General features: G+C 36.9%; 1 protein-coding gene across 28 annotated transcripts in view; it reads left to right on the top strand.

Annotated features, from left to right (window-relative positions):
- TCF4 (transcription factor 4) overlaps positions 1 to 23,469 on the top strand; it is a 340,777-nt gene that overhangs the window by 199,377 nt on the left and 117,931 nt on the right. For 19 of the 28 annotated variants that reach the window (XR_001363545.1, XM_005873627.2, XM_005873628.2 and 16 more), the window contains 2 exons: positions 14,960 to 15,089; positions 15,558 to 15,607. Coding sequence is in view for 27 of the 28 variants with exons in the window: in XM_005873627.2 (XP_005873689.1) it covers positions 14,960 to 15,089; positions 15,558 to 15,607 (180 nt within the window). In the remaining variant the exon portion in view is untranslated. Of the gene's footprint in view, positions 1 to 14,013; positions 14,150 to 14,453; positions 14,543 to 14,959; positions 15,090 to 15,557; positions 15,608 to 23,469 lie in introns of those variants that run through there. The other 9 variants (XM_005873610.2, XM_005873630.2, XM_005873614.2 and 6 more) reach the window with 3 other exon arrangements.

Below are 23,469 nucleotides of genomic sequence, written 5' to 3'. Positions count from 1 at the left end.
TCTCTTAAGTCTTTTTAAAATCTGTAACTCTGCCCCTCCATCTCTCTTTTACTATTATATCTGGGTCATTTTTTTTTCTAAATAATATTCCCAATCTAGATTGGACTGATTCTCTATATTTCCTATAAAATGATAGTTGAATCTAAAGTTTTCATAAGGTGCAGGATCCATTTTTTTATGGGTTTTCTTGTCTACATCCTTTTGCTTCACATGAAGCGAAGGATAATATTTGGTCATTCTCTTGTCATGATGCTTAGATTGATCAATGAATCCTTGTGCGGCAGTCTGCTCCCCATCATAAAGTTTCTCATCATCTGTCACCTGCTGGTTTTAGGATCTATTGATTATTTCATTGGAGGATACAAAAATTCAAGACAAATTAATTTAAGGAAGGTTTTTATCCTCATTAAATCTTACCTGGTGTATGATAATCTATAATTCATTCCCCTTGCATATTTTTACAGGTTCATATTATATTTTATATTTTTCTAGTCATATGAACATATAGAATGCCTTGCAAAACTGCTAACTTACTTATTTGTTCATATTTTCTTTCACATCTACAAGTGAAACTTACATTGGACTGTGATTTATGCCTCTGCCTAGAACAGTTCCCAGAACATGTAATGCTATTTATTGAAGGAATAAACTTATGAGTTGTACGTGTTTTCTAAAGAATAGGAGCCCGAAATTGACCGAACTGTGAAAAGTTTTTGCCACATCATAATTTCCTCAAATCCTGTGGACAAAGGGATAGAAGTTGCAAGAGCTTTGTTGTCTGTGTTGGCAGAAGGTGGAAGGATGGCAAATTGGTTTGTAGGTGTTTGGATGGGGACAGTATAAAAATAAACAAATAAACGTAAATATATAAAATAATATATATATAAAATATATGGACATACATAAATACACACACACAGTTGTCTGTTTTAGGTTACCCTTACAACCTTCGACCTGTGTGCTGTAAGACTTTAGAGCAGGGCTGGGGAACCTTTTTTGTGCCAAGGGCCATTTGGATATATAACATCATTCCAGGGCTGTACAGAATTATCAACTTAAGAATTAGCCTGCTCTGTTTGGTCAAACATTTAATTAACTCACCCCAATGCCTTGGCAGGGTCAGACCAAATGATTTCTCAGGCCTTATAATGCCTGTGGGCCGGACATTCCCCACACCTGCTGTAGAGGAACTTGGCTTTGAGTGAGCAGCACCCATTTCAGGGCCAAGATCATGCTGGGTCAAGAGGCGGGTGGATCTTCCCCTCTACCACATGGTGAAATGGGAGGTTTGACTAGTATTTTGGGTACAAAACTTTCTTCAAATGGCAGTGAAACTTATGTGTCCAACGAATTAAGTAATATACAAACCAAAAGAACCGAAAATGTTAACAGATATGATTGAGAGTTCTTAATATAAAAATGTTCTCCAGGAGAGAGAGCATTACCATGAAACAATGAGGACAGGTCTCACTGCCTCTCATTGGTTATCTATGAGGGTTGGGCTAACTGGACACGTTCAAGTGCATACTCTGCTCACTGGAGCAGGCTAGGTGTGGATATTCTAAAGGAATTGAAAGTCGCTTTTACTTTAAATAGGTTTAGGTGTTGACAGTATCTCCAAAGTAATTAAAAGGTGGTGTAGTAAATTTCCTTTCGCACCGCGCTTTAAGCTCTTGATAGGAAAAGAACTTTATAGGCCACAGAGCCCTTGGAGCCATGTATATTTCAGAGTTCAGGGATTTTTTGCATTTTAGGAAGTTAATATGGTATATGTAACATGTTCTATGTAACCCCCCCATGGAGTCTCATGCAGCATCAAGTAATTAAATAGATGCCTATTTCTAAATGTGAGTACATAGTCACACCCATGAGCATAAAAAAGATTACAGAGATCCTCACATCAGTTCAGGTCAGGTTTGTCAGAAAACTGCAGAACATTTTCAGAGATTTTAGAACATCAAAACTGAGGACAAGGCATTATGGACCTGCCCATGAAAAAAAGTTAAATACCTATCCTTTTCTGGAAGAAAAAAAGCCAAATAACAAATAAAGCGAATATTATTGTTAAAGGATTATAAGCCCATCATTGTAAATTACTTCCTTCTGAGATTTCACATAGGATTTAACAATCTACACTAATAAAAGACAAAGATGCTAATTGATCATACCTTCGCTATGCCCACCAGCCAATCAGAAGAGTATGCAAATTAACCCAACAAAAATGGCGGTTAATTTGCATACACAGGCGCCCAGCGAAGACTGAAGACAGTGTAGAAGGAAGCCAAGCACTGCAGAAGGGAGCCAAGCGGCAGAGAAGGGAATGGATCCGAGGTAGCAGAGACGGGAGCAGAGCTGAGGCAGCGGACACAGGAGGGAGTGAAGTGGCGGAGAAGGGAGGGAGCGAAGCCATAGGACACAGGAGGGAGCCGAGGCGGTGGAGAGGGAGGCGAAGCAGAGGACATGGGAGGGAGCCGAGGGCGAAGTGGCAAAGGGAGGGAGCGAGGCAGTGGAGAATCTTCCTGCAACTGGCCTCTAGTAGAATATAAAGAATGTCTATGTATATGATTAAAAAATGTTTCGAAGCAAGTTTAGAAAGAGGACCTTTCATCTAAAACAGCTTAGTTCTTCACCTTGTGTGCTTCTCAAAGCCCAATATTGAGTGGGAAGAAGGCTGGTCCCTCTGGAAAAGCCTGCTGCCGCCTGGGGAGCGTCAGAGCACCCGCTGACTCTCAGTGCTTGAGAAACCAGCGTTGTCACCGAGCTCTGTCCCCGGCTTTGTGCAGCAGACCTTGGTCCAAAATTGTTTTTCCTCCCCAGCGCTGCGGGCAGGTACATGCTTCTCCCGGACATTATGTAAGTGAACACAATGGGGAGGCTCCCGGGAGAGTGACATGCTACATGTTCACTGAGTCTCGCCCTCTTCTCTACCTTTTTGTAATGAACATTAGCAAGTTATAAATAATAACATAATCTACCTATAAAACACTAAAATGAAAATCAGTTTATCTTTTACACTTTTAAAAATTAATTAAGTGGTCTTGTCCCTTTTAAATGTATTTTTGGAAGGTTTGTTGCTAGTGTTTTCTATAGAAAGCTCTCAAATACCTGATAAACTACCTGTGATAGTTTTACCTGGGCTAACAAAGGCCTTCTCTACTTTAAAATGTTTTTTTTAATGGCTTATTTTATTCTCTTGTTTTTATATTTTAACCTTTGCATTTAAATACATTTTGGCATAAAGTGTGTGAGGCAAACACCTACCTAATTAATTTTTTCTTTAAATGCTAAGCAACTTTTTAGTATTGTTTATTAAAGAATTTTTTGTTTCCTCATTGAGTTTTAATGACACATTTATTATAAATCTTTCTATACAGCCATTGCTATGTCTATCCTTCTGTAGTAGTACCAAATTGTATTAATTTACTTTACTTAAAGCAGATATGTATATACATACGTACACACACACACACACACAACACACTAGCAGCCTGGTGCACAATATTTGTGCACTGTGGAGGGGGTATGGTCCCCTCAGCCCGGCCTGCACCCTCTCACAGACTAGGATCTGGGACCCCTTGGGGGAATGTTCACCTGCCGCGGAGGTGGGAGAGGCTCCCGCCACCGCCTCTGTGATCGCCATGCGTGAGGCCGGCTTCTGGCTGAGTGGTGCTCCCCCTGTGGGAGCACACTGACCACCAGGGGGGCAGCTCCTGCATTGAGCGTCTGCCCCCTGGTGGTCAGTGTGCGTCATAGTGACTGGTCGTTCCGCTGTTCAGTCGATTTGCATATTAGCCTTTTATTATATAGGATATAGTAGGGTTTCCCAACCTCTTCATAAAGATATTTCTTAACTATAATTATCATGCATTTTATTTTCCAGATAAAAATTTAGAATCATTTCAAAATCTCATGTTCTCCCTCTGCTCACTCATTTTTCTCTATTTGGCATTTTGTTTGTATTTGTATTAAAAGTCTAATTTAATTTTGAGTCATCGATTAATTTTGCTCAAGTATTTTTTGGCAAAATATCTGTATGAAAGATTAAAGTATTTGGTTTACTTAAAAGTTGATATGTGAGATTATTTTGGTGTTTTAGGAGTGTTTGTGCTGCTGAATCCTGTCATGATTTTTGTTAAACTGGCTTGTGAACTAGGTCAGATAATCAGTGTCAGATGCTCAATATCTAAATATATGTAAAACAAGGAATTATGGGGACACTTAATAAAACCATGCCTTCCTACATCTTGAAGATAAACTATAGATGGATACAACTGCTCTGTAATTACTATCAGGAAACTTAAAAATTACAATTAAATGGGGACACTTAATAAAACCATGCCTTCCTACATCTTTGAAGATAAACTATAGATGGATACAACTGGTCTGTAATTACTATCAGGAAACTTAAAAATTACAATTCTTTTCTAAATCTGCAAAGTTAGTTGGTTGCTCATTGTTAAAATATCATCTTCTAAAGATTGAAAGCTGCTTATAAAATATGTGTGTGAATATTGAGTAAACTGAGAGATTGGGGACTGGCTATTTAGCTAGGAAGGATTTCCTCGAGTGAGTTCTGGATGGGATTTCACAGGCGGGCCGGTCACTGTTTTGGTGGGAAGCTGCAGAGATCAAGGCTGAAGCTCTGAAGCTGGCAGTGGCTGGAGATGAGAGAGAAGGTGGTCGGGGAAGCCCGGATTCCCTGTGATTCTCACTGTACTTCGACTGTGTTGAGGCAAGGTTTGGATGAGGAGGTTCTGCACCCAGCCTGATCCTGGCTGGCTCACAGTCGGCACTTAGTGCAGCCCGTGGACTAAATGTGAGGAAGGAGAGAGGGAGGCCTGCGAGGTGGATCAGAGCCTGTGGGGTTGGGTTGGAGGGAAGGGTGTAAGTTTTTGTGCAGGCATGTCAAACTTGTGGCCAGTGGGCCGCATGCCTGCTGGCCGCGACTTTGTCATGCTTGTTAAGGTTTTTCTGCCGAAAGAAAAGGAGCAGCTATGGGCTTTGGAAAACTAAATTCTGTTAGCAGTACATGAACATTCAGAGTGGAACAGGGGTGCAGGAGTGAGTGAGGAGTGCAGATGGCGTCCATAACATTTTGTGGCGTTCTTACCATGACAAAATAATTGAACTTTGAGGATGTGCCCCATATAAGCACTACACCTTCATCCTAGAACAGAAAGTTAGCAAACTATGGCCTGGAGCCAAATCCAGCCCACAGCCTATTTTTATAGATAAAGTTTTATTGGAGCACAGCCCCACCTGTTCATCTACACAATACGCATGGCTGAGTTCATGATGCATCAGCAGAGTTGAATAGTTGTGACGGACTTTATGGCTGCCAAAAAATAAAATGTTTACTAATTGGCCCTTTAAGAAAATATTTGACCATTGTTCTTAGTGGTGCCATTCTGGAAACACTAGCCCAGTCAGAGAGTTCAGGCAAGTTGGTATATCAATAGTCTTTGGAAGTTTAGGTCATATAACTTCCTATGAAGAAATGTACCAAAACTGTGTGTTGTGTTTGAAGCTCAGTATGTAAGTTGTTGCCTTGATTGTCTTACTTCTGTCTCTAGTCTACTGTGGCCATTTCTGTGACCTTAAGTCCACTAAAGTACATTGAGTACCTGCTGTCTTTCGATTCTGTCTTGAGCCAGCCTACTATCCACAGTTTGGAAAGTAGAATCCCAGTGCTAAATATCAAGTTTAGAGATCTTGCTGTCTGCTAAGGAGAGTAATTTCTCAGCCAGCTCTTTTAATTTCTCCTGGCCAGTTTTATGTGCTGTGTTCCCAGAGGATCCGTTCTTTTCAAAACTCTCCCCAAACCATCTCTCCTTTTCTCGTTGTGTCTTTTTCCTCTTTTCTGCAGTGTCTTTTCTCCTCATGTATATTTTAAAGGCACTAGAGAATAATTAGGAAGCTGCAGAATGTTTGTCGGAAAGATGTGACTTTTACATATTAAGGAGCACATTTTAGCTTTTTTGGTGAAGCATTCATAGGGTGTTCCTCAAAACCACTCCAAAGGCACAGGAAAAAAGCTGAGGACCAGGCTGAATATATAGGTGGAGGGATTATATGTCTACTAGGCTAGAGATGGTGAAATTATCTTCATGACGGTAATTGGTGAAATCAGGTAAGCATACTCCATGGTTGATTAATTAGTCAGTTGTTGAGGACATACTGTGTAGTAGTGCCTACTGTGCTAAATGCCAGAAAGATGACTGAGGCTCATTTTCTGCCTTGAGGAACTGTCAGACTAGAAGACGATGAATAAACACTTCCTTGCATGCCTTGTGAGAAATGTTACAGCATGTGATTGTTTTCAGATGAAGTAGGAAGAAAAGTCTAGAATGAAAAGGACTGAAATGTGACAGGACTAAAATGAGCACACTGGGGAAAAGAAATAAGAGAGAGAGAGAGAGAGAGAGAGACACACAGAGAGAGAGAGAGAGAGAGAGAGAGAGAGAGAGAAAGGGAGAAAGATCATTTGAACTTCCTTAGAGAAGACAACTGACCACTCTGTGGAAATCAAGGGAAGATAACTCCAGGAGGCTGTGGAGAGCCAAAGCAAAGGCAGTGGGAGACTCAGATATGAGATCTGAGATATAAGTTGCGATTTCATTGAAAGGGCACGTTGTTTTATAGCCTAACACTTCCTTAGTCTATTACAAATTTGGATAATATACACTATGTATGATACTTAGATATGGTAGTATACCCCATTATATTCTAATTTATGTAGCAATGTTACATAATATTCATATATAGTAAGATATTTTATATATACAATATATATATATAACAGTACTCGTTATCAAGGCTAAGTAAGTACTAGGAACTTTGCTAAGCACTTCATATTATCTAAGTTAATTCACACAACAGGCAGGTGTGATTATGCCAGCATTTCCGAGACATGAAGCCTGCAGCCTGCAGAGGTCAGAGGTTAGACTCGTTGTCCAGCATCACCCAGGAGGCAAGTGGCACTCCCACGCAGGCATGTGCTGCTCTACTAGGGTTAGAGGCTCCTGTGGAGTAAGTTTGAGAGGTGAGCTTCTGATTTTAAGATGAACTAAAGAGAAACAGATGGACTCCTCCTAATGGTTGGGGTGAAGGCAAGAATAAAACCAAGGGTAAGGACTGGAGGGAGAGCGTGTGTGAGGGAGAAGACAAGCACTGGCTGTGAAGTCAAGCCTAAGCGAATTCCCATCCTGGCTCTGCCGCTTGCCAGCCACACGGGTCAGGCAGCGTTCCCACGCTCATGTCCTCGCGTACAATGGGGCTGTATCTTCTGCCTTGTTAGTATGTAAAGGGTCTGCAGCTGTGTCTGGCTCATAGCAGACACTCCGTGGCAATAGCTGCTGCTACTACTACACCTCTTACAGTTCCCACGACTCTGATTTCACGTTCTTCCTCCTCCTCCTACTATTACTACTGCTGCTACTGCTACTACTACTATTAGAGCAACAGTAGTTGGAATGATTAATGGAATATAAATTTGCTAACAGTATCTAGAATTGTTACTTAAGTTCTCAATTTGATCAGAAGCAATGTTCTGCATTCATTGCAATATGTAGTGAGCAATTGCAGTGGCAGGTCTCTGTGTAAGCTCACCAGGAGTTAAAACATGAATACGTTATTTCCTCTTTTAACTAGTGTATAAACTAGTTTGGTCTTTATACCACGTGTTTTTGATAAGCCATATATTCAAGAAAAAGAACTTTGGGAGGTCCTCTTAATGCACATTGAAAGCTGACCCACGGGAGCAGGGGCCGCACTGAACTCTGGAAGGGTAGTCAGGTCTCAAGTAACTGCAGGATCATTTGAAGATCTCTTTGTCTATTTCCCGATTCTCCATATAACCTCAGTTTTCTTGTGATATATGGTAATCACATCACCTTATTTATAAGTTCAGACAGTTGTCAGGATACTTTATTTTAGTGAATCTTCTAGGCTTGGCTGTCAGAGTTTAATGGAGCACCTATGCCAGGTGCTGGGTAAGCAGGGTGAGTGGGGTCCCAGTCCTGTGCTCTGGGAGGACAATCTCTACCTGAAAAGGGTTTTTATAGGTCCTTGCTCAGAGGGGAAAGCATTTACAACAACCTTGAAATGGAACCTTTCTCACCCAATGAAAAGAAGACTGACATGCGACAGTTTGATATTCTTTTATTTAACTAAAATAGCAACCTGGACAAATGTACTTTTCAGCACATCTATTGTAGCCACATGTTTATATTTATAGAATGAGAAATGGCGCTAATTCCCTGGTATATTAACAGGTCTTACTCAAAATGTTCTATTTTTACACTGGAACAAAATTGCTGAAGAGAAACATTTTAAGGCAAGTAGTTATTATAGCATACTTATCAAATTATATATTAAATAAACTTCCTCAACTGACAAGGAGCATAATCTGAAAAGAAGTAAGTTATCTTCAATTCTATATTGTTTATATCACATTGTTTCAAATCTACTTTTATTGTAGGTTGCTGATTGCTTTGGTGTTTTCTTTTAGCTAAATTTCTACCGTCTCACTAACAAATGCAATCCTCTTTTTAATATGTAATAGATGACATGGGAATCCAGAGTGGATTTTCAGAAAACACAGAAAAACCTCCTCAGCTTATTGTATACAATAAATAATGTTTGTTTGTTCTTTTTAATTTGAGAGGTAGTCAAATAGGTGTATGCATAAATTTTGCCAACCCTTGGGCAGCTGTAATTTCTATACCAAAATGAATGAGTTTTTATTTGACTATCACTCTGTTATACATTAAGTAATAGTTACCATGGTAACCTTTGTATCACATTATAACGTTTAAATATAAGGTGATGTGTTTACAGGAAAAAACAGTATATTAGAATTTTTAAATATTTGGTGAAATATAATCAGTAATAAAATAGATGCATTTGTAAAATTTCACTTGGATTCTTTGGGAGTTATGCACATTTCCAACCAAAATGATGAAGTGCATTTATTTTTTGTGATGTGATGGGGGAATATTTTTTTAGAATAGCACTTGGTAAATACCACATAACACTTATTAAATACTGGTAATTGGCCTTGCAAGGAGAAAAATAAAATTTGAACCTGTTTGAAGTCATTTATCAGTGTCCAATATAGTAGTAAGAGTTTGAATTTAACATCACGATTGATAAAATTATATCAAATACATTTTTGTTTTTGTTTTTGCGTACCTAGTTTGGCAATACCTAGTCTGACTAGTTTTGTTCACACGTATCGTTGAATTAGCAGTCACAGTTTGCTTGTGCTTACAAAAGCAAAATTCAATGAGACCTTGAAGGAATCCTTGTGGCTGTTTCAGGAAAATGGCCACTATGCTGAAATTATTGAGACTGATTGTTGGCTAGTTTCTTTATAAAATATGGACTCAAACTAGCCATTTCTTGTTGCCAGTGTAACTCTGGGCAATTAGGTTTATTTAACTAGTTTTTAGGTTTTAGTTTTTATAGTGGCTTTTCAAAATTATTGCCTCAGTGTATACTAACTGACAGTCATTCTCAACTCTTGAGGAATCGTTTACATAATCCTCAGTGGGCTGTCATATGGGACTGTGAGTTGGAGGAACAGGGAAGGAGGGCAGCCATGTGCTGGACACCAGCTCTCCTGGATATGTTACATATGTTGTATAATGTGTTCTGGTGACACTGTGGTAGAGCTTTTATTATTCCCTTTTTACAGCGGAGGAAAGAGGGTTTAGAGCAGTTGCATAACTGACCCCCAGTCATTTTGCTGTGTGTGCTTCTGAGCTTTCTGGGTGATCTTTCTGAATTCAAAACAACCTCTCTCTTTTCTTAGGAGGTTTAGACTCCACTTCTGACTGGTACAGTGTGCACTCCACTTTTACAGTGGAAATAGAGAACATTGACCAAAGGTACTTAAAAGAAAACCTTTGTTAAATGATAATTTTAATAATCTGCATTTCTCTACAGCACAATAACAATCTGTTAAGACCCTGATTATGAAAGTTATCTTATCTTTCTAAGTGTCCCCAGTTCTCCTTTGTTGAAATCAGGCATAGGACAGAAATCAAAATAAACCAAAAAAAAGTGCATTCTGGGAACTTCAGGTTCAGGACTAAAGACTGTCCATGGACTGACCTTCAGTGTTGAGCTTTAAAGTTCAAAAGTGGACAGGTGGAAATACTGCCTTCTTCATTGCCCTTTGGTGCAAGATATATTCTATGTTGCAGAGTAAGTGCCAACAGCAGCAAAATTATCGTCCCCTCCTGCTACTGTAGTAAGTCAGCAATGGCCCTTCTGTGGTCAAAATGGCAAATTCAGCAGCAGCTATTCGACAGGGATTTGCAAAAACTTCCCCGTGGCTGTTAGGAATCTTATTCAGCAGTGTCTTTGAAAACCCAGTTCTGTGCAGAATTAGCTATGTAGAAATGACCTCAGTTGTGCTTTTTTTTTTTTAAGAGTTTTAAACAAATGTAATTTTTAATTTTTCTCAGTATGAATTTTGTGCTTAGCGCTGAAAAGTCTATTAGCTACCTATACATATATCCAGTATTCTTAAATTTAACATGGTTCAGAATTTTCTTTTCATATTAATGTAAAGCCTTCCAAAATTCCTGGCTTTATAGAGTCAGTTCGCCACACAAAGCCACTATACATCACTTAGGTTTGTGATGAAAGAATGGAATTGCAGCTGTGTGAGTATTAGAATACCCAAACATGAATTAGACTCACAAGCATTTGGCAATAGTTCAGAAAATGAGCTTAATCTGGTTTCATCTGAGACTGCTTTTCTCTGTTCTACAACATCCCCCCAAGATGTTGTGTCTGATATCAGATCACAACGTAATGGGAGTGACGCAAAATCAGAGAAAGCCTAAGAATCCAGGGGCGCATTTGCCTTCCCCAGAGATTTTTTTCCTTCTATTTCTTTTATTTTTTCTCTATCCCAGATTCCAACTCTGAAATTCAAGGTCATTCACCTATTAGATGAATTAATTATAAGCCAGAAAAGCAGCATTCGTTGTACTCTGATCTCACTCATATCTATAATTAAGGGTAAATATAATCTTCCTTTTAAGAAATGTACCACCCACCCAATGCATTTAAAGTGCTGACTGAAAAGAAATAATAGTTCAGAGCAAGATGATTTTAGTTTAACAAGAAAAAAAGTTGATAATTTAAGCTCGAAGCAGTCAGTTCTATTTTTGATTACCATTCAGTTATAAATCTAATTTGAGATGTATGCTGCTTTTCTGTTACTCAATTTTAATTCATGGTTTGCATTCTTGGTTGCATAAGCCAAGTTCAGTGGTTGATCAAGGATGTTAAAAAGCTTTCCCCAAAAGAAATGGGGGCAGGGTTGAAAATCTGTTAGAAAGACAGTCTGAAACCCAGATCTGATGTAAAACAAACAAAAATTTTAATTGAAAGGGACCCTCACAGAATGCTGCACTTGGCATTGGAGTGGCTATGTTGGGACTGGCTCTCTGCTGAAGAATTGGCTGCAGGGGGTAGACCCCAAAATATTTAAACCTGATCGACAATATCAGCCTATTTAATACTTTGATTAGAGTATTTTGAGTCTTAAAATTGTTTATCTTTCAGTAAAGTAAGGAATGAATAAGGGGAAGAGCTCATCTCATCACATTGCAGACAGTTAAGCAAATGCTAAACCATGGGTTTAAGATTTACAGGTTAGCTTTTTGAGATGCCACATCTTGCTTCCAGTGTTTCCTGGCAGACGTGGGCAGCCTTCTACTGGGACCCAGTATAACCGCAGAGCATGAGCTTGCACAATGTCAAAACCTCGCTAACCCTATATAAGGCAAAGAGAAATTGACCCATTTAAAAGTAGACTTTACCTTTCAACCTTATCATTTATTAACCATAAATTTGTCTTTACACTACATGTAGGTAAATTCATATGTAAATGAATTTCTTGTCCATTTTATGCAATACTTAATTTACCTTATTCAATCAAATTAATGTATCTTTTTAAATTTGTAAACTCAGATTTTTCAGCTGGTGGAAAATTTTTTATCTTTCTTATTGCTACAGTGAAGTGTGTGACGTAAAGGCCAAACAATAGTCAATGGTCATTGTTCATTTCACAAGTATACTCTACAATGAGAACACATATATTTTTATCTTGATTTTCCCCTGGGGGCTGAGTAGGGCCCCCTTAAGTGTGAGGAAATGCTTATTTTTGTTACATTAGAAGAATGATTCTGTTGTCAAGTGAAAAAGAAAAAGGAACAAACAAGTCTAAAAAGATAGACACAGAAATGTGCTTTGTAAAAAAAGAGATTAGCATGAGCCACTAAATGTTTGTCGGCGCTGTCTGGTTTTAGACTAAGTCATTCCACACAGTTCATGTGGCTGGCTGCACATTCTAGAGTCGGATACATGATCTATTTACAACTGGCCCATGAAATAATTTTCTTTTACATTAACAACAATAAGGTGAGCTACAGGCTCTTAGCTACCGTCTAGTTATCATTTTATATTTTTCACAGCTCCTTTGCGAATGCTGCTAAAATACAGTATTGCAAGTTTCTTTTTTTCTTTTTATATTGACTTATTGAATGCATCTACTTTCTTCGGAGTGAAAACCTTTGCCACCAGTACCAACAAAATAAAGCAATAGTTAAGCTTATTAAAAAGACAAGCATTTAAAAAAATCTGCTCAGCACTTTTCTGAATATTTTGTATAATTTTAGAAAAATAAACATGAAGAAATGGGATAATCCATGGTTACCAGAAGGGAAAGGGAGTGGGGAGGACTGAGAAGGTAAAGGGGATCACATATATGGTGAAGGAAGGAGACACTTCAGGTGTTGAGCACACCATGGCATATGCAGGTGTCTTATTATAAAGTTATTCACCTGAAACTTAAGTGTATATTAAGTATATTGTTATTAACCAGTGTCACCCAATAAATTTAATTAAAAAGTAAAGTACAAAAATATTATCAATAATATAATTTTAAACTCCTATTTCCAATGAAATAAAGACTCATTTGTAGATTTACCAAACTATAAGAGGTTGTGATTTAAATCATCTGCAGATTTATTAATGAAAATTTCAAAGAAAATTTGCATTTGGACTTAAATATATACTCCGTTAATAAGATTTACCAAGATCAAGATTTTTGATTGAGATTCTAAAAATGTTTAATGCCATTCCTACAATGACAAAGACATCATTTGATGATATACTGTTGGATTCCTGATTTTGTAGAAAAGTTGATTATAAAAAGCTCTGTATTTTAGTTTGTCATTGCATAGCATTTTGACATCTTAAATTCAGAAGAGACAGTAATTGAGCATGTGGATGCCAGATTTTTATCTGGTATATATATAATCTGGTTTTTATTGGCTATTTATTCGGTAGATATTAAGATACTTACAGTGAGCTGATTACTCAAAATGCGCTTCCAACCTAAAATCTCACCCTTGAAGTTTTATTTCAAAGTAAGGTTTATTATGTATCCCTTCAAAAAGTCTGAAACTGGAATCAGGCAAAAGCTAGCTTGTCAGTAGCTGATTAGTCCTTTATCTATTACTCATCCAGCACTCACAAATCCCTGGGAATGGAAGGGTCTCTTTATGATATTTCGCTATATGGCAGGGGAAAGGGAAGGTTTAAATTTTTGATTTTCCAGCTTATGGGTCATATTTGACCAACTGCTTTCACTAGCAGACATGCCACTTTGTTGAGCTATTTAGGAATCAAAAAGACTGCCTTAATTTAAAACAAGGACCCTTTGTTTTAGTTGGTGACTGCCTTGTGAAATTTTTCAGTTCTCAGCGGGTTAACCAGGGAACAGGGGCAGAGTCATAATTGGCCTATTTAGAGTATTTTGCATGTGAATAGTGTGTTAGTGAAGCATCCCTAAGTCTGTTGTGAGTGACATGGTGATTAGAATTTAGATTAGGGAAAACACATTCTGTACTTTATCAAGGACAGTAATTAGTTCAGTCAGTAAAAGTTGATTACAAGTAACGATAAAGTTAGATTTTTAGTACTTAATTTTAAAATTTCTTTATTAAATAGTAAATTTGTTCTTAATATAAATGGTAGTATCTACACTTGTTTTCTTTCACATCAGAATAATTAAAAGAACAATGTGTTCAATGCAGAGCTTAATCAGACGATTTATATGTTATGGGTAAGTTTCTATGTAGTTTTTAGAAAATGTGATATTATATAATCTTTCATATGTCATCATTTTCGAAGGCTTAGTAATTTGTCACACTGTGATAAGTTAATGATATTTGTGAAAGTTTTCTCGCGTTCAGGTAAATGTTTAATCTGTGGGGATGTGTTTCAACCTCCGATAGTCCTCAAGAGGGCACCTAAAGTTCTTTAATTTGTTCCTGTTAGCATAGAAAGCCTCCTGTTCCTATGATTTTGGAAGTTAATGTGAGGATTTGAATTTCCACCCGGATCGTTGGCATTTTCTTTTCTGTGGGTGCTGCGTAAATCTGTGGAGGATCGTGCTGTGCCGATGCAGAGGCAAGGTTCTCAGTGGACTCAGCATCTATCTCCACTCACCCCCAACGTGAGCAGCCAGGGAGCTGTGTGCGTTCGGAAAATCAGAAGCTTCTTGGTTCTTGTTAAGGAAGGGCATGGATAGCTCCCAGATGTGAGCTTAAGTAGAGATAAAGAAAACATTAGTCTTACATAAGTGCCCTTTTCTTTTAAATCAAAATGTTAGTCCTCTTAAAAGATTAAAATACTGCTTAGAAGGGAATCACCTTCTACCTTCCTTTCCAAAGTAGGAATTAAAAATTCACCGACTCTGTGCTAGCTTCTTAGACTGCTTTCTTTCCCTTTTTGTGTTGTTGGGTTTTAATTGTTTCAGCTTAGCAGATGCTGTTTTCTTTATTGCATTGGTTTAAGTACTAACAATCAGTTGGGGGGTGGTGAATGTGAAAAATTAACCTTATATGCTTGTTTTCCCTTTTTAACCTTTCAGCAGAGTCTCCTTGGAGGTGACATGGATATGGGCAATCCAGGAACCCTTTCGCCCACCAAACCTGGTTCCCAGTATTATCAGTATTCTAGCAATAACCCCCGAAGGAGGCCTCTTCACAGTAGTGCCATGGGTAAGGTATTCCTCTGTTTGAATGCCTGAGTGATTCTTAGTAGTCTCTTTTTCTTTCTTTTTTAATACCACTGTCTCATCCTATCCCCCCAAAAAGAAAAAAAATCATGAAATTTTGCTCAATTGTCAGGCTCATGATTCCCCCTCAGTAGTGCATTGGGTGGGGTATGTTAACAACCTATAGTAGAGGAAGAGCTATTATGGTGAGCACTTATTTCTTATGTTCTCTTCGCTGCCCATATGAGAAACATTTTAAACAATCAGAGTATTAAAAAGTTAAATATGTGCACTTTTATGAAAAAGACAGAATTTGATTTCTGCCAGGATAAAAGGCGGTCATGGTAGCAACATTTTGCTAAGGTAACGATTTACGAAAATCTGGTCTAATCTAAAAGGCTTCGTGGTTTAAGCTGCTTTAGTTAGGAAACTGGGCCTGCGGGGAGCTCACAGCCTCTTCATTTCCTTTCAGAGGTACAGACAAAGAAAGTTCGGAAAGTTCCTCCAGGTTTGCCATCTTCAGTAAGTACTGCTGGTTTCTGCTTTGAATATGGTTAATTTCATTCTGTTTTGTGAGATGTGAGGGCAACAGGAGGAAATGAGGTTCCATGCACCAGAACTGCAAGGTTATCTAGAATGTGGATGAGGAAGGAATGCCCTGCACGTGCAGCCACCGGACCCACGTTGGAGTGATTAATGGCATGTTCTGCAAGACTGGGTGGTTGTGTGGGTATTCAGCAGGTGAAGCTCTGAAGGGAGCCTTGAAAAGGTGCCTGAAGGTCCAGGAGTTTTACCTGTGCGGAGCTTTCAAGAGAATGAGTATTAGTTTCATGTGTTGGTTAAATTCTTTGTCAGTATTATGATGATTTATGGATTTGCATGCGAAAGGAGATTTGTGGAGAGGATTTAGGAAAAATTTACATGGTTTTCAGCCCAGAGTGCAGAGAGAATGTCTCTATTTTCTAAAGAGGTTACTGAATGAGACTGCAAAGGTAGCTGCTTCGGTAGCCATTTGTGTCTGGAACACCAGGTGACAGCCAGAAGAATCCAGCTGTAACCAAAAGCATTCTGGGTCTTTCTCATAGCGAGCTAAATGCGGGAGTGGCTGAGGTCCCTCCAGTCCCCAGCATAGCACACAGTGCTTGTGATCACAAAGAAATATGTGATATCTTATTTTCATTTCTTACATTTATGTTCAGATTCGAGTTCCTGTTTTTTTTTTTTATTTAAAACTGGTCTATTTCTAATGATTTCCTCTTCACATAGAATAAAAATATGAGTTCTTCTCTTCTTTTTTCTCCTTCCTTTCTATCCCCCCTCCCAATTCTTCTTTCCTTTCCATGAGATATTATAATTTAAATCTTTGTTCTGTAGGACACTAGTATTCTTTGAAAAGAATGATAATGGACCTATTATAAGTTCTCACATTCTGAAATAAATTATATTTATATTTCTGAAAATATATTACTAAGCATTTCTTGCATATTTATTTTATTTTTAGTAAATTAGAAGAATAATAGTTTTTGAAAATGCACTGTTAGATTAACCCAAGCACCTGTGTATTTGACTTGATTTCAGTTCAGTTCATCTAAAAAGTTATTAAGTGAATATATCAGAATAACTCTTACCAGGAGGGAAAAAAAGCAAATTTTGTATGCTGATTATCATAGACTTGGCCATGTTGAAGCGATGTCACAAAAGTATCCATAAATATAGAAAAATATTGTATAAATAAAACTGCCAATGCATATAAAATAGTCACTTTGGACTACCAGTAAGTCACTTAAAATGTACTGAGTGTTTATTCTTTGATTTTTCTATGTTGTATTGAAATTGACTAATATCCCCTTAGGTTTTTATAAGCATATTTTAAGCTTGAAGTTTGTGGTGGATTTAATGTAGATGAAACTTTAGCTCTTAATAGCTTTTATGAAAACTTGAAATGATATAGTCCTCACAGCTGTTTACATTTTAAACATGCCTGAACCTAATATGGACAGCATTAAGTACAATAAGTGAACCTTTGAATGTTCTGAAACGATAGAAGAGCTCTGTGGTATAAAAGCCAAGCAAAACTTAAAGCTATAATGCCCTATTTATGCCTCATATTCAAATACATTTAGGTGTTTTTTTTTCCCAACGCTGAAATAATGCAGAAATCTGCAGTTTCTAAGGGGTGCTTTGGTGTGGCATTAGAAATTATCTATCTGCTTATTCATTGTTAACAACAATTTCTCATAATTCATTGTATATTTTTAAGTATTTCCCTGGAGGGAACTGGCCACTATAGAAAATTGTCTTAATAGCAAATTTTTCTTTGCTATTAAGACAATTTATGTGTTGCTGATATATTAACAAATATTAAAGTATATTTTCCTTCTGAATAGATCTGGAATTGGAAATTTAGTTTGCATTATTTAATTTTGGGGTTTTGATGATCAGTTTAGGAATTACTATTGATGGAAAGTGTATCTTGGCTACACGTTTTAATGGTCCTTGTAGAACATCTTGGTAAATAGGGTACCTTTTTTGAAAGACGAGGGAAATTGTTGAAATGGAAATTTTACCCTTTTTTATGTGTTTGACTTTGTGTTTTATTCAAAAAGAATAAGATACCTTGGTTGATTTTTGGAACCCAATAATCTATTTATTGTCATTACTTTAAAAATAATCTAGCTCTGTTTAAATAGCAGTGTAACTTAGTTTATATTAGCTTTGTTGTATGTATTGATTATATGCATTACCATCACACAAAATGTATATTTTATTTTGACCCCAAGAGATGGTCTGTAGTAGACACTGTAACACTTTTGCCCCAGTAGATCTATATTTATGTATTTTTAGATCTCTGCTATGTTTAATTCTCTTTTTAAGCTCAGATACACTTATGAATATTTATTTGATAAGAGACACCTCTAAAACTTCAATATATATGAATATTTTTGTAACAAATAACAAAAATTACGGTTAGTAAAAGGTTTCCTTTGGAGTGGTTATGACTAGATAAAGACATTTATGGTTTTTTTCATACATATTTACCATGATAAATAGTAATAAATCTGTCACAATCTGTTGTGTCAACTCCACTTGTTTTTGTTTTTTGTTGTGTTTTTTTTTTTTTCAAAATGGGACCTTTCTCTTCCTTAACATAAAACAAAGAAAATTGAAACTGTGACATCTGTAATCAGATGTTATTGATGACATGACTGTGGGGCAGAGGCTGGACTTCTCTGGTGGCCATTAGGCTGGGTCTTGTAGGAAATGAAGAGAGGGAGGGGCTTGCCTGACCCTGTTTTTGGAAATACTGCAGCATCTGTGGGAGAGAAAAACACACGCCTGGCCCAACATTGTGCCATGGACCTGGCAGGTCCTTGAACGTGTGTCTGTGCCCTGTGCTGCTTCTAGAGCCCCAGGTCACTGAGGAAGCCTGGCCGGGTAGGGGGCGAAGGCCATCCTGCAGGGTCTGTGGCACAGGCGCAGTGGGGAGGAAGTCCTTCCCTCTGGAGAATAGGCCTGTAGTAGGGCGAGGGGGATGTTGTGTTTAAAGGAAAGGCTGTGTGAAATGACAGCTCTAATGGCCCAGAGCCCTGCTTAGCACGCAGAACATTGTCATGTTCTCTGTTCAGGTTCTACTATGTGCTCCTTTCAGTCCGATCCCAGTCCCTGGTAGCCCTTATCTGGTGATGAGACGTTAGTCAGAAAGCTCCTTTTGTTGATGCCAGTTTGTTTCTCTGAGCTAATTTCTAGACTCTACTTGTGAAGTTCTTATTTGTTTGATTTCCTCATCTTGGTTTTCTTTTTAAAAACATTTACCATCTTAGTATTTTTCAACTTTACTGCTCTTTTCAGCAGTTGTCTTACCCTTCGTATAACCTAATAACATACATACTAAATCATGAATTTATGCAGAAAAATCTACCACTTTACATCACATTTTTGGAAAAATTATCCACGATTCTTAGATGTTAATACGGGAGCATTAACATCTAGAAAGCAAAAAATTTTCATATTGTATAGTTTTAAAATATTTTTTCCAAACACAAAGACATGCATCTCCTTTCAGAAACATTCTTGTGCCCATCAGTATGTAAATACATAAGGCTTTAATCTTATAATTTAGAATGTTTCAAAATAATCTACATTTTACCATAAACTATTAATAACTATAATCATTTCACTTTAAACATTGGTGGAATCTAGCTTCACTTCTAGTCGTTTTGAATTCACTGTCACTCTCCGCTGAAATCCCTAGAACCTCAGAGTTCTCTGGAAATAAGTTTTATCCTTAGAAATAGTTTATGGTCTCATATATCACTAAGTGATCCTTTATTCACACTGTACTTCTCAGTAAAGTCTGTTTTCTGTGTTGAATTGCAGTTTTAGTTTTGGTATTATTGTTTGTGTGTTTGTTTTTTTATTTGAAATTTAAGAGGATCTGCCATTGTATTAAGTTGTCAGAGATCCTTTTGGACACACTGATTTTAAGGAAGACAATCTCTACTATCATAAATATTCTAAAATAAAATTTAGAACCTTCAGGAAAATGTGAGACATGAGTTAATCATTATATGGATTTGAAAAATACAATTCAGTGTTTAGCAATTTTCATAAGGAAAAATTCTAAATAAAATAAAATCTTAAAGTTCTGATGAGGCTTTCTTTTATAGGAGAGATTACTGGGAAATCACGAAAAGGTGGATAATGCTGATGACATTAATTATTTTGTGTGTTTTCCATTATATTAAAAACCCTTCATATTTGAAGGTTTCAAACATGATCTTGAGTTCATACCTGAAGTTATTTTGAGAAAAAAACTTCTCAAATGCATGAAGAAATTACAATTTAAAAGAGAAGTTGGTAAATTGTTTTTTTTCATATTAGAGTTCCAGAAATCGTATATGATCAAAAAATTCAGTGCTTAAAATGCATAATTTCCCCCATCACGTTTGAAACTGATCATGAGGAAATCACAATGATGCTTTATCATGTCATCCAAATTGTAACTTCAGTGACAAGACAACTTTTGTTAAAATAAAATTTATATTAAGTTTAAAATGGTCTGTCAGCCACCTGGGCTCTATCTTGACCAGGAAGGTCTAGAAGTAGCCAGCCAATTGTGTGATGAGATATAAAAGGAGGAGCCTCTTCAAGGGCCATTCCTGGAGAGGGAGGTACTTTGTGAGAACATATCACTGTAGGAATTTACATTGAAATGTTAGGATAAGTCACAGTATTCCAACTTTAAACATAGTATGGCCATTTTTCAATTAAAGATATTGAAGCATGAAGTTTGGATATTAAGCTTGTGTTTACTAATTATGAAAGTGTATAGGTGGGTGAAGGATAATGCAATTAAATCATCCCAAATAGGGGAAACATGTTATTCACACAATTTATATAGAATGTGACACTGGGAAATACCTTGAGATTTGACAAATATTCACCACAGAGTATTCCTGATTTTGTGCAGTTAATACTGAATTCAGTAAATCAAAAGCTTCAAAAATTCAGCACATTCATTGTTTCTTGGAAAACCAATCATATTCTCGCTATTGCAGTTAGAGGTCACGCTTTTTACGAATGGCTGGTTATGAAACAAATATAGGAGAATCTCTATATTTAAGTTTTCATTGAGGGTTCTTATTGCATTAAGACTATTTCGAAAGCATACAAGACTTAGGCAAATATACAACATATATACCATTAGGCATTCCAGTCCTTTAGGAGTTTGCTACAATTTTCTATATTTTTTTTAGAATTTTGGAATAATAGCATTTAGTGTAAAACTAGAATCATTTGTTGAGAAAGGAGAAATACATCTCTGGGAACTCCTATTTTGGATCTTACTTTATCATGTTCATTGAACAGTCTATTTGGTGTGAAGTTATAGACTCCATTGGAGTGGTGTTTAATTATTAAGAAATCTAAGAAGCCGCTGCAAGGCTGCTGTACCTAGATCGAGAATTGAAACAGATCTTGCATATATTTTAAAATTATAAAAAGTTATTCTGGATCTTTGAATTTATTTTGTGCTTGCGGAATAACATAGATGGTTGGCTTAATATTCAGTTGACTACCACGTTTGTGAACTTTTAGTATGTCATGTATTAAAGCATTTGTTTTCTTTTCTAACATAGAGATTTTTTTCCCTCGATCATTGATAATTGCTGCATTTCCAAGGTGCGTTTCCTGGTTTCAAACATTTAAGTTTTTGTTTGAAAAGAATAAATCAAAATTAAATAGCATTGGGAGGACTAAATAAGATTCTCTCGAAATAGGTACCAATAACCCTAAAAGGAAAGAAGGGTCTCTTCAGAAATAGCAAAGTTGTATTTCCTTGAAGCAGATGAAATTGTCAGGCTGTTGACAGACACTTGCTTTTGTTATTGTTGTTTTTTTAAATAAATTTCACCGAATTCTTAGACTGAGCATAATGTTGCATTTCAAAGCAATAGCCTGAGATTCTCAGCCTTGATCTCAAACTTCCCAAGCTGTGTTTGTGTACACGAGTGCGGGTGCTCATTTCAGAGGAGAGAGCTTTTATAAAATGCAGTGCAAAATGTGTGGTTTTAAATGCTCGATTATTTTATCTCAAAGCAGCAGCATGCGAACGATTCCCCTTTTTAAAGTTGCAGCTGCTGCAGAGGTGCGGGCTGGTTGGGACTTTTTGGCTTTGCTTGAGCTAATGCTCCCTCTTCAGAGAGATGACGGTAGTGCAGAAGATTCTGCGTTTTGCAGAATTTCAGGGTGGAAAATAGGATTTAAGTTTTGGTGAGAACTATATATTCAGTTCTGAAAGAATGGCAAATCAGATTTGGAAAAGGACATTTTAATAATTATATTTCAGTGTTTTAATGACACCCCCTCTTGTCTCTCTAGTCTAACTTTTTCATCTGAGGAATTAATTAATCATAAATCTGCTACTAGGGTTGAAACTTGATAGATAAGCGATTACTTCTAGAGTAATCAGAAGAGGGTCTGTGTGAATATTAAGTTTCACTAAATTTATTTTGAGTATTTGGTGGAACAGAGACTGGGGACATTTTTTTTCTGAAATCCTCTTCGTAGCAAGTTGCAAGGAAAAATTTGTGTTCTGTTGCTAGAATTTAGTTGTGTTCGCAATGACAGTAATTCAAAGGCATTTCCTTTGTGAAGCGTGGACTCCTATTAGAAAGACTTATATTTTCTCAGAAAAGCGGCCCTTGTGGTACATTCCTCACACATCCATATAAAAACTGTCACCACTTACAGTTGCCATTTTAGAAAAATGCTGTTTTGAGACAATTATTTTGATATTATCTGAGAATGAGTGCCTAACTGTCTAGAGCAGCCTCCTCCCTCCCAACCCATATCATCCTAAATATGCCTCCTGGATTATACTTATAATAATATTGTAATGGCTTCATTCTACCGATTGGCACAGTATATCATTATATCATTAGCTGCTATGAGAAAGCAGTTTCAAGTAGGTGTCTGATTTCTTAGCGTTAATGTTTTCAAGTAACCCTGTTTGGGGAATTCGGTTGTTTCACAGGTGCTCAGGTGTATTAACCCAAGGTACAATAATGTTTTCTGGCTTGCTTATTATAAAATGAACTTGAAGCACAAAATAATTCAGTAATAAATAGAGTATAAAAACTGGGGCTTTATCTTCATAAGAAAGTCTAATAACTGAGATGTTAGCAGATGGGCTAAAAATAGAATTTGTGAAGGATGCACACTCCTTTTCATTACTACCGAAGCTGAGATTTTAAAAGAATGCTCATGGCCTAGTGATTACAATTTGCTCAATCAATTTGAATTTTTAAAGTCATTAAGCTAAATAGAAAATAAACCTATTTCTGTAACTAATGTACTATTTGAATGTATTATTATGTAATAAAAAGGTACACATTCTGCCATTTAATACTAAGACATATGCTTCATGAGTGAAATTTTATTATCAAAGCCTATGGGTTCCTCATATAGTGCCTTCATATGAAGTTCATGTTTAGATGTATACAAGACATTGCCACATATAATCTATAGCTGAATTGGTAGTGGTAGGCAAAAGAAAAGAGAATTAAGCATATTTATTATGGACATATATAGTTGGAATTACAAAAATCAAACCCCAATAGATAATTCTTTTACTTATAAAACAAAATAATGCTACTTTTGTTTTCTCTTTAATAAATTACATCAACATCTAGCTATTAAGTGGAACCCTAAAATAAGCTGGGAGCACCCAGGGGGAAAAGCATTTTCAGAAGTTTTCATTCATTCATTCATTCATTCATTCATTCATCTCTTTCTTCATAGATACTCATTCCAAGTATATTGTTCAACTAAAATAAAATCTAGACATACCATCTATTTGAATATTTCTTTCTCTCCCGTGCGCC

The sequence above is a fragment of the Myotis brandtii genome, unplaced genomic scaffold (assembly GCF_000412655.1).
Source record: "Myotis brandtii unplaced genomic scaffold, ASM41265v1 scaffold416, whole genome shotgun sequence".
Lineage (NCBI taxonomy): Eukaryota > Metazoa > Chordata > Mammalia > Chiroptera > Vespertilionidae > Myotis > Myotis brandtii.
The sequence above is the reverse complement of the archived record's forward strand: the minus strand, read 5'-3'. Positions and strand labels throughout refer to the sequence as shown.